General features: G+C 44.5%; 1 protein-coding gene across 2 annotated transcripts; it reads left to right on the top strand.

Annotated features, from left to right (window-relative positions):
* The first annotated feature begins 1,486 nt into the window (after positions 1-1,486).
* Positions 1,487-7,748, top strand: LOC133659350 (uncharacterized). Of its 2 annotated transcripts, none has more exons than XM_062062106.1 (3): positions 1,487-1,588; positions 2,080-2,197; positions 5,413-7,748. In XM_062062106.1, exon 3 carries the CDS (start codon positions 5,947-5,949, stop codon positions 7,744-7,746), a length of 1,800 nt encoding a protein of 599 aa, XP_061918090.1. In that variant the 5' UTR covers positions 1,487-1,588; positions 2,080-2,197; positions 5,413-5,946; the 3' UTR covers positions 7,747-7,748. The 2 variants fall into 2 exon arrangements, with proteins under 2 accessions (XP_061918090.1, XP_061918091.1); XM_062062107.1 differs by having other exon boundaries at positions 5,416-7,748.
* Positions 7,749-11,586: the final 3,838 nt, after the last annotated feature.

An 11,586-nucleotide genomic window follows, 5' to 3' on the forward strand; every position in this document is an offset into this window, starting at 1 on the left:
TCAATTGGCCTGAAATAACATTTTAAAAAATGGAATCCCCATATTAACAATAAACATTTTTTGACCGACTTGAACCATTTGATGCTGAATTCTTTTTTTTTTTTTTTAATAAACTCAGTATATAATAATACATTACATTTTTCTCAGCAACATTACACCTAAGGAGCACAATATACAAGACTTTAAACTTTTTTAGTTTTTCGTCCCACTATTTGAAAATAACTGAGTTAGCATAATGCTAACCGCTATGGACGCGGTGATTAAAATATAATGTGCTATGGATACTTTATTTAATACATATAATTGTAATTATATGTATTAAATTAAATTATATGTATATGTAATTAATTATAATTAAAAGCAGAAAAAGACTGACATTTTGTTAAGTCACATGGTTGTTTCCCTATTTAAAAAAAAACAACCAAAAGGTGTTTTTTAAATCAAAATGATGTTGTTGGATTATAGTGATAATATCAAAAAGAGTAATTACTATTTTTTTTTTCTTTTAAGTTCATATTAGTGCAGTTAAAGACTTTAACTGCAAATGTTTTCTTTTTCCTAAGTGGGGGCGTTACAGTCAGTAATCGAGAAGCATAGAAATCACTGACATGCTAAAACAACAACCACAAATATATTTTTTTAAAAGCATTTTAGTATACAAGTTTTGTATACAAATTTTGTATACTAAAATGCTTTAAAAAAAATTGCGCCCCGAACACCCCCCCCCCCACCCCGACTCTAAAAAGTATAATTTGTCTATAAAATTCTGAGAAGTACACCTCTGCATAACACTGTATCGTTATTAACATTAAAGAAAACAAAGGAAGAAATATAGATCAACGTACAACAAAGAATAACTTTATTACTATTGTGTTTAATCCGTAACACAAAAGATTTAAAGTCCATCAATTGGCCTGAAATTTAAAAAAAATTGTAATCCCAATTTTAACTATAAATATTTTTTGACCGACTTGAACCATTTGATGCTGAAAAAAAAAAATATAATAACCTCAGTATGTAATAATACATTACATTGTTCTCAGCAACATTTTCTAAGGAGCACAATATATAACACTTTAAACTTTTTTAGTTTGTTTCCATCCCACTATTTGAAAAGAACTGAGTTAGCATGATGCTAACCGCTATGCACGTGCTGATTAAAATATAATGTGCTATGGATACTGTATTTAATACATATAATTGTGGAACCTAAAAGACTGAAATGTTGTTTTTTAGCTTCACAAGATAAAAAACTAAACTGCATTCTGCAATAAATAAAACCTTTAGTTTAATTTTGTTAAGTCACATGGTTGTTTTCCTATTAAAAGAAACCCAACCAAAAGGTGTTTTTTTTAAACCAAAATGATGTTATTGGATTATAGTGATAATATCAAAAAGAGTAATTATTAAATCAAATTTTAAAAAAATAGTTCATATTAGTGCAGTTAAAGACAGTGTTGTTTTGAATTGTTGTACTGATTGTCTATTCAGACTTGCCGTACTTTTTTTGTTTGTTACTGATGGCAATTTGTTGTATCTATAACAGACACCTTCACTTTCTCCTCTAAACCTACTAAATTGTGTTTTGGTAAGTATGATACATATTTTTGCTAAGCCTACTAAAATGGTTTAAGTCTTCTTCTGCTGAAACGATTGCTCGGATTTCGTTAGCATTTCAAAAGCACTTTCGAAGCTAGGTTAGCATAATGCTAATCGCTACATATGTGTATTTAAGGATATTTTGCGATGATTGTTTCTTAACTAATACGTGTTATTGTTAAATTAAGAAGCATATCAATCCTCTAATATTGTTTTCATGCTTAAATTTAACAAGAAAGAGACAAAACATGGAAAAATATGAAAAATGTTAGCTAACTGCCAAACCAAAATCTTCTCCTTTTTCACAAGTGATGTAAAATCAGAAGAAAGACATTATTAAGTTTGTGGTGTTTATATTTTCATTTAATGAGTTCCAGGTTAAAGGTTAAGTACAAGGCTAAACACACTTTTTAATGTTTTGTATTGTGTTCAGTAGCCTTACTGTTTGTGATTAAAAACAACAAACCCATTTTTGTGCAGTGAAAGATGAGCTCAGCTTTTGTTAGTCTGACAAAAGAAAACCTCTGTGCTGAGCTGCAACCTGCTGACACATCTCTGTCCTTCATCGAGTCAGAGGACGCTCAGACGGCGTCAGTTTGTAAGTCCACACCACCCAGGCAACATTCAGGCCATGTCCACACGGACACGGAGTGTCAAAAACAACATATTTGGGGTTAAAACAATCTCCATCCACACAAGTGCAGTTTCAAAACGGTCTATGTTTACACACAAACACATACACCTGCTGTCATGCACATTTTGTCCAATCAGAAGCCTGAAAAAAGCAGCAATATCTGACTTGGTGGCATTACACCTCCTATTATGTTTATTTTGTATTGAGTCACGCCTCAGTGCACTGCTTCCCCTTCCTATCAACACCGTGTATGGTGAGGATGGTGTTCTGCTGACCGCGACTGCGGATGTTGTGGATCGGTGGAGGGAATACTTCGAAGACCTCCTCAATCCCACCAACACGTCTTCCTATGAGGAAGCAGTGCCTGGGGAATCTGTGGTGGGCTCTCCTATTTCTGGGGCTGAGGTTGCTGAGGTAGTTAAAAAGCTCCTCGGTGGCAAGGCGATCTGCCCGGAGTTCCTTAAGGCTCTGGATGCTGTGGGGCTGTCTTGAATGACAAGACTCTGCAGCATCGCGTGGACATCGGGGGCGGTACCTCTGGATTGGCAGACCAGGGTGGTGGTTCCTCTCTTTAAGAAGGGGAACCGGAGGGTGTGTTCTAACTATCGTGGGATCACACTCCTCAGCCTTCCCGGTAAGGTCTATTCGGGTGTGCTGGAGAGGAGGTTACGCCGGTGCGGCGTCTTCAGTAATGCGGACGCTGTATCGATCCGTTGTGGTGAAGAAGGAGCTGAGCCGGAAGGCAAAGCTCTCAATTTACCGGTCGATCTACATTCCCATCCTCACCTATGGTCATGAGCTTTGGGTTATGACCGAAAGGACAAGATCACGGGTACAAGCGGCCGAAATGAGTTTCCTCCGCCGGGTGGCGGGGCTCTCCCTTAGAGATAGGGTGAGAAGCTCTGCCATCCGGGGGGCGCTCAAAGTAAAGCCGCTGCTTCTCCACATCGAGAGGAGCCAGTTGAGGTGGTTCGGGCATCTGGTCAGGATGCCACCCGAACGCCTCCCTAGGGAGGTGTTTAGGGCACGTCCGACCGGTAGGAGGCCACGGGGAAGACCCAGGACACGTTGGGAAGACTATGTCTCCCGGCTGGCCTGGGAACGCCTCGGGATCCCCCGGGAAGAGCTGGACGAAGTGGCTGGGGAGAGGGAAGTCTGGGTTTCCCTGCTTAGGCTGCTGCCCCCGTGACCCAACCTCGGATAAGCGGAAGAAGATGGATGGATGGATGGCAATATTAATATACAGGCTATTAATGCCTGTAATATTATGTGAGTTTTACTAGAATCAGTTGTTTTTGTAAGGTTTACAAATACAAAAATAAGGTTTTACTCACTATAACAGTATACTGTCACACTCAATATGACAGTTATTTTAAACATAACTCCTAAACAACACATGCAAAATGGCTAAAAAATGCCTGGAGAAATGTATTTCTGTGAGTTTTACTGGAAACAAATTTTGTAAGGTTTGCAGACACAAGTTTGTTTTTTTTACTTAATATGACAATATAACTGTCATACAAAATATGAAAGTTATAAAAACCTAACTCCAAAACCAAACATGCATTATGTCTAAAAATGCCTGTAATATTGTATCTATGTGAGTTTTACTAGATTCAGGCGTTTTGGTAAGGTTTAAAAATACAAACATTTGGTTTTACTCATAATGACAGTATAACTGCCAATATGACAGTTATTTAAACAAAGCTCCTAAACCACACATGAAGAAGCCATGGCTAATAATGTCTAAAATAATGCATCCTTGTGAGTTTTAGTCGAAACATATGCTTTTTTAAGGCTTGCAAAAAGTAGTTTGTTACTCAATATGACAGTAATGTTCTTAAAATCCTGAGATAATGCGAAAAAGGCAATAAAAATGTATTACATCATAATTCCTAAACCAAACATGCAAAATGTGTAAAAATGCCTGTAATATTGAATCCATGTGAGTTTTACTAGAATCAGTTGTTTGTAAGGTTTGCAAATACAAAAATTAGGTTTTACTCACTATGACAGTGTCACATTCAATATGACAGTTATTAAACATAAATCCTAAACTACACATGTAAAATGGCTAATAATGCCTGAAATAATGCAATCTTGTGAGTTTTCCTTGAAACATATGCTTTTTTAAGGCTTGCAAACACAAAAAGTAGTTTTTTACTGAATATGACAATAATGTTCTTAAAATCCTGAGATAATGCTAAAAAGGCAATACAAATGTATTCCATCATAATTCCTAAACCAAACATGCAAAATGTGTAAAAATGCCTGTAATATTGAATCCATGTGAGTTTTACTAGAATCATTTGTTTGTAAGGTTTGCAAATACAAAAATTAGGTTTTACTCACTATGACAGTGTCACACTCAATATGACAGTTATTGAACATAAATCCTAAACTACACATGTAAAATGGCTAATAATGCCTGAAATAATGCATCCTTGTGAGTTTTCCTTGAAACATATGCTTTTTTAAGGCTTGCAAACACAAAAAGTAGTTTTTTACTCAATATGACAGTAATGTTCTCAAAATCCTGAGATAATGCTAAAAAGGCAATACAAATGTATTCCATCATAATTCCTAAACCAAACATGCAAAATGTGTAAAAATGCCTGTAATATTGAATCTATGTGAGTTTTACTAGAATCAGTTGTTTGTAAAGTTTGCAAATACAAAAATTAGGTTTTACTCACTATGACAGTGTCATACTCAATATGAGAGTTATTAAACATAAATCCTAAACTACACATGAAAAATGACTAATAATGCCTGAAATAATGCATTCTTGCGAGTTTTACTTGAAACATATGCTTTTTTAAGGCTTGCGAACACAAAAAGTAGTTTTTTACTCAATATGACAAGAATGTTCTTAAAATCCTGAGATAATGCGAAAAAAGCAATACAAATATATTCCATCTTGATAAGTAAACCAAACATGCAAAATGTGTAAAAATGCCTGTAATATTGAAACCATTTGAGTTTTACTAGAATCAGTTTTTTTTGTAAGGTTTGTAAATACAAAAATTAGGTTTTACTCACTATGACAGTTGTGGAGAGGGGCGTGGTGCACGCGTTCCCTGCGGGCGGGTTGTGTGCAGGGGCCGGCCATGAAGCGGCAGACAGGTCAGTGGATATCTCAGCTGGAACGAGTTATCAATAACCTGTTCCTTTATTAGCAGCGTCGGAGACCATGAGAGGGGGTGTGGGCTGGAGAGCACGAGAGCGACACCACGAGAGCGGTGCTGAAAAGCAGAGGCGAGGAGCTGAAAAGCCACCAGACACGGTTGTGCAAGATCATTAAAACGATTGTAACCCGCAGCAGCAGAGTGTTTTTCCCTTTCCTGTGGTTCCAGAAGAACCCGATACAGAGGTCGCGTCACAGTGGCACCCAACAAGGCGGACCACAGAGATGTCGACAACATCCCTGCTGGAGGCGCTGGGCCAAGTACTGGCCGAGGTGTCAACGGCAAGCCGGCAGCAGACACAGGTGCTGCAGGCACTGATGGACAGAGCAGAGGCGGCGGGAGGAATGTCCTCCATGAAGCGCATGGTGGAGGGGGAGGACCCCCAGACATTCCTCGATGTCTTCGAGGCCACGGCAACATCGTGCAGGTGGCCGGAGGAGGAATGGGGCGCGAAGCTGCTGCCGCTCCTGGTGGGGGAGGCGCAGCGGGTGGCGGTGAGTCTCCCGGCGACCGCCCGCATGCAGTATGCAAATTTGCGCTGCGCAATACTGGACCGTGTCGGCAGCAGCCCCGAAGACCATCGCCGGAAGTTCCGGGCTGGATCCAAAAATGCTGGAGGCAATCGTGCTGGAGCGATTCGTGGAGGCCATCCCGGCCAGGACATCCGCGTGGGTACGCTACTACGGCCCCACAGACGTCAAATCTGCTGTGAAACTGGCGGAGGAACACCTGGCGGTCCAGCGGGAGATGGCGACCAAGAAGGCCGAGGGGCCCACCCCAGGACCCCGCCGGCGACTCGCCCCGCGATGGGGGGGGTTGGAGGGGGAACCTCCGCAGCGACGACCACGCCAGCCTGAGCCACCCGGAGCCAGCGAACAGGTTCCCCACATGGACATAAAAAAAGAACACACACCCACACGCACCCAGAGACACACGACAAGGGGGGGGACACGGGGTGATAATAACTCTACAATTTGTGCATTCCAGGATACCGGCGCTGCAGGGAGAGGGCTTCCCTCGCAGATGGCACCTGAAACACCAGGGCCGGTGTGCTGGAGGTGCGGACAGCCCGGGCACGTGCGCCGGGAGTGCTCCATGATGGAGGTGGGGCAGGTGATGCGGGTTGTCGGGCCTCCAGCACACGCCCCCGATCTGGGGGAGACATACTGTGTCCCGGTAAGGGTACAAGGGGGTATATATCGGGCAATGGTGGATTCGGGCTGCAAACAGTCCATGGTCCACCAAAACCTGGTTCGACCCGGGGCTTTGAAGCGGGCGACACGGGTGAAAATTAGGTGTATTCATGGGGATGTGCACGAGTACCCTATTGTGCCAGTGCAAATTTTATATGAGGGACAAAAGCATAAAGTCAAGGTTGCCGTAAGCGTGCACCTTACGCACCCCGTAATTTTAGGGACAAATTGGCCGGGATTTAACCATTTGGTGACACAATGTATGGGGGTGCGGTCACGGGCAGTCGGTGAGGGGGCTAGCCGCACGGTTTTCAGCGGCGACGCGGCTTCATCGGGTACTGCCGAGCGGGAACTGATGGGGGCTTCGCGGGAGGCCCCCCCGGCCCCCCGGTGGCAACCTACTGAGGAATTTCCCCTCGAGCAGTCCCGTGATGAAACCTTGCGCGAGGCCTGGGACCAGGTGGATTACATTGACGGTCAGCTGGTGCGCCCGGGGAAAGCGCGGGTATTCCCCCATTTTTCAATTATTCGGGATAGATTATACCGAGTGAGCCGTGACACTCAAACCGGGGAGGAACGCACCCAGTTGTTGGTGCCAAAACGCCGCCGGGAAATGGTTTTCCAGGCGGCGCATTTTAATCCCATGTCTGGCCATTTAGGGTATGATAAAACACTTAATCGGGTCATGGTCCGTTTCTATTGGCCAGGCCTCCGGGCAGATGTGCGCCGTTGGTGCGCTGCTTGCTCAGACTGCCAGCTGGTGAACCCAGCGGCCACCCCAAAGGCGCCCTTGCGCCCATTACCGCTCATGGAGGTCCCGTTCGAGAGAATTGGGATGGACCTCATCGGACCATTTCACCCGAGCACACGGGGATACCGTTTTGTGTTAGTCCTGGTGGATTACGCAACGCGTTATCCCGAAGCAGTGCCCTTGCGCTCTATCTCGGCCAAGAGTGTTGCGCAAGCGCTGTTTCAGGTCATCTCCCGAGTTGGAATCCCGAAAGAGATTCTGACTGACCAGGGCACGTCCTTTATGTCGCGCACGATAAAGGAACTTTACGGGTTACTGGAATTAAAGCGATCCGCACCAGCATATACCATCCGCAAACGGATGGGCTGGTGGAGAGATTAAATAAAACGCTGAAAACCATGATCCGTAAATTTATGCACGAGGACAAACAGAATTGGGATAAATGGTTGGACCCCCTAATGTTTGCGATGCGGGAGGTACCTCAGGCCTCAGTTGGTTTTGCACCGTTCGAGTTATTGTACGGCCGGAGGCCTCGCGGAGTGCTGGACGTCATTAAAGAAATTCAGTATGTCATGGACATGCGAGCAAAACTCCACAAGGTGGGGAACTTGTCACGTGAGAATTTGCTCCGTGCCCAAGAGCGTCAGCGGCGCACGTATAACAGGGGGGCCCAACTACGCAAATTCACACCGGGAGAAAAAGTACTTGTGTTGCTTCCAACCTCAAGCTCCAAATTACTTGCAAAGTGGCAGGGACCCTTTGAGGTCACACGGCAAGTGGGTGATGCCGATTACGAAGTTCGGCGCTCGGACCGACGCGGAGACACTCAGATCTATCATCTGAACCTGCTGAAGGCATGGAAAGAGGCGGAGCCTGTTTCCATGGTGACAGTGGTGAAGGAGGAGGAGGAGTTGGGGCCGGAGATCCCACGCTCTGGCCCGGCCCCTCAGTTGTCCTGTGATAACCAGCTCACATTGGCGCAGAGAGCGGAGGTTGCTGAGTTACAGCGGCGCTACTCGGATGTGTTCTCCTCGCGGCCCGGGCGCACGGATCTCATCCAACATCATATTGAGACCAGCCCGGGGGTTACGGTGCGGTCTCGGCCATATCGGCTTCCCGAACACAAGCGCAAAGTGGTTCGGGAGGAAGTAAAAACCATGCTTGAGTTGGGGGTAATAGAAGAATCCCACAGCGCGTGGTGCAGTCCCGTTGTTCTGGTTGGGAAGAAGGATGGGACTGTGCGGTTCTGTGTGGATTACCGCAGGGTGAATGAAATGTCACATTTTGACGCGTACCCAATGCCTCGGGTCGACGAGCTCCTAGATCGCCTGGGCACTGCTCGTTTTTTCACAACACTGCATTTGACCAAGGGCTACTGGCAGATTCCCTTGTCACCAGAGTCCCGAGAAAAAACGGCCTTCTCCACTCCGGAAGGTTTGTACCAATTCGTGACCCTTCCGTTTGGCTTGTTTGGTGCGCCCGCCACGTTCCAGCGTCTCATGGACCGCGTGCTGCGCCCCCACGCTGCATACGCCCCCACGCTGCATACGCGGCTGCATACCTGGATGATGTCATCATCCAGAGTGGCAGCTGGGAAGAACACATGCGGCGGGTGGGGGCGGTGCTCGAGTCCCTGAAGGTGGGCGGGGCTCACCGCCAACCCGGCGAAGTGCGCAGTTGGCCGGAGGGAGGTACAGTATCTGGGCTACCACTTGGGGCGGGGGGGGGGGGGGGGGGGAGATGCGGCCCCAGGTAGACAAAACAGCGGCAATCGCGGCCTGTCCACCCCCCAAGACAAAAAAAGAGGTGAGGCAGTTTTTGGGACTGGCGGGCTACTACCGCCGGTTCATTCCCCGGTTCGCGGACTTGACCGGCCCACTGACTGACCTCACCCGAAAGGGTGCTCCAGAACTGGTCCAGTGGACGGAGCAGTGCCAGCGGGGGTTTGAGAAGGTAAAAACAGCACTCTGCGAGGAGCCGGTGCTGCACATGCCTAACTTTGACATCCCTTTCTGTCTGCAGGCGGACGCGTCGGGCCGGGGGCTGGGGGCGGTGCTGTCACAGCGGGTGGGGGACGTCGACCGCCCCGTGCTGTACATCAGCCGAAAACTCTCGGACCGGGAGGCAAGGTACAGCACGGTGGAGAGGGAGTGCCTTGCCATCCGGTGGGCGGTCGGGGCCCACAAACCGCTCCAGTGGCTCCACCGCATGAAGGACGCCAACGCGCGGATGACCCGGTGGTATCTGGCATTACAGCCCTACAACTTCCGGGTGGTCCACAGGCCCGGTGCACAGATGGCCGTGGCCGACTTCCTCTCTCGCCCCGCTATGGGGGGGTGTGGGCGCGGCCGGACGGCTGCCCGGCCTGAGTCTAGCGGTGGAGGCATGTGGAGAGGGGCGTGGTGCACACGTTCCCTGCGGGCGGGGTGTGTGCAGGGGCCGGCCATGAAGCGGCAGACAGGTGAGTGGATATCTCAGCTGGAACGAGTTATCTAATCACCTGTTCCTTTATTAGCAGTGTCGGAGACCATGAGGGGGGGTGTGGGCTGGAGAGCACGAGAGCGACACCACGAGAGCGGTGCTGAAAAGCAGAGGCGAGGAGCTGAAAAGCCACCAGACACGGTTGTGCAAGATCATTAAAACAATTGTAACCCGCTGCAGCAGAGTGTTGTTCCCTTTCCTGTGGTTCCAGAAGAACCCGATACAGAAGTCACGTCACAACAGTATACTGCCACGCTCAATATGACAGTTATTTAAACATAACTCCTAAACCACACATGAAAAATGGCTAATAATGCCTGAAATAATGCATTCTTGCGAGTTTTACTTGAAACACATGCTTTTTTAAGGCTTGCAAACACAAAAAGGAGTTTTTTAGTCAATATGACAGTAATGTTCTTAAAATCCTGAGATAATGCGAAAAAGGCAATAAAAATGTATTACATCTTAATTAGTAAACCAAACATGCAATACGTGTAAAAATGCCTGTAATATTGAATCCATTTGAGTTTTACTAGAATCAGTTGTTTTTGTAAGGTTTGCAAATACAAAACTTAGGTTTACTCACTATGACAGTGTCAAACTCAATATGACAGTTATTTAAACATAACTCCTAAACTAAACATGAAAAATGGCTATAAATGCCTGAATTAATGCATTCTTGTGAGTTTTACTCGAAACATATGCTTTTTTAAGGCTTGCAAACACAAAAAGTAGTTTTTTACTCAATATGACAGTAATGTTCTTAAAATCCTGAGATAATGCGAAAAAAGCAATAAAAATGTATTCCAACATAACTCCTAAACCAAACATGGAAAATGTCTAATAATGCGTGAACAAATTTATCTTTGTAAGTTTTACTAGAAAAATCATCTTTCATAGAAGCTAGTTTTTTTTACTCAATGTGACAGTACAACTGCCACACTCAATATGACAGTTATTTAAACAAAACTCCTAAACTAAACATGAAAAATGGATATTAATGCCAGAATTAATGCATTCTTGTGAGTTTTACTCGAAACATATGCTTTTTTAAGGCTTGCAAACACAAAAAGTAGTTTTTTACTCAATATGACAGTAATGTTCTTAAAATCCCGAGATAATGTGAAAAAAGCAATAAAAATGTATTCCAACATAACTCCTAAACCAAACATGGAAAATGTCTAATAATGCGTGAACAAATTTATCTTTGTGAGTTTTACTAGAAAAATTATCTTTTGTAAGGTTTGCAAAGACACAAGTTAGTTTTTTTTACTCAATATGACAGTATAACTGTCATACTAAATATGAAAGTTATATAAGGATAACTCCAAAACCAAACATGCATTATGTCTAAAAATGCCTGTTATATTGTATCTGTGTGAGCTTTACTAGAATCAATTGTTTTTGTAAGGTTTGCAAATACAAAAATTAGGTTTTTCTTACTATGACAGTATACTGTCACAGTCAATATGACAGTTATTTAAACATAACTCCTAAACAACACGTGCAAAATGGCTAACAATGCCTGGAGAAATGTATCTTTGTTAGTTTTAGTAAAATAATGATCTTTTGTAAGGTTTGCAAAGACACAAGTTATTTTTTTTTACTCAATATGACAGTATAACCGTCATACTAAATATGAAAGTTATCAAACATAACTCCAAACCAAACATGCAATCTGTCTAAAAAATGCCTGTTATATTAAATCTATGTGAGTTTTACCAGAATCAGGTATTTCGG

This window comes from Entelurus aequoreus, linkage group LG10, assembly GCF_033978785.1.
Source record: "Entelurus aequoreus isolate RoL-2023_Sb linkage group LG10, RoL_Eaeq_v1.1, whole genome shotgun sequence".
NCBI classification, from domain to species: domain Eukaryota; kingdom Metazoa; phylum Chordata; class Actinopteri; order Syngnathiformes; family Syngnathidae; genus Entelurus; species Entelurus aequoreus.

Coding starts and splice junctions, on each gene's coding strand:
- LOC133659350 (XM_062062106.1), top strand. CDS start 5,947: ATGCAAATTTGCGCTGCGCAATACTGGACCGTGTCGGCAGCAGCCCCG.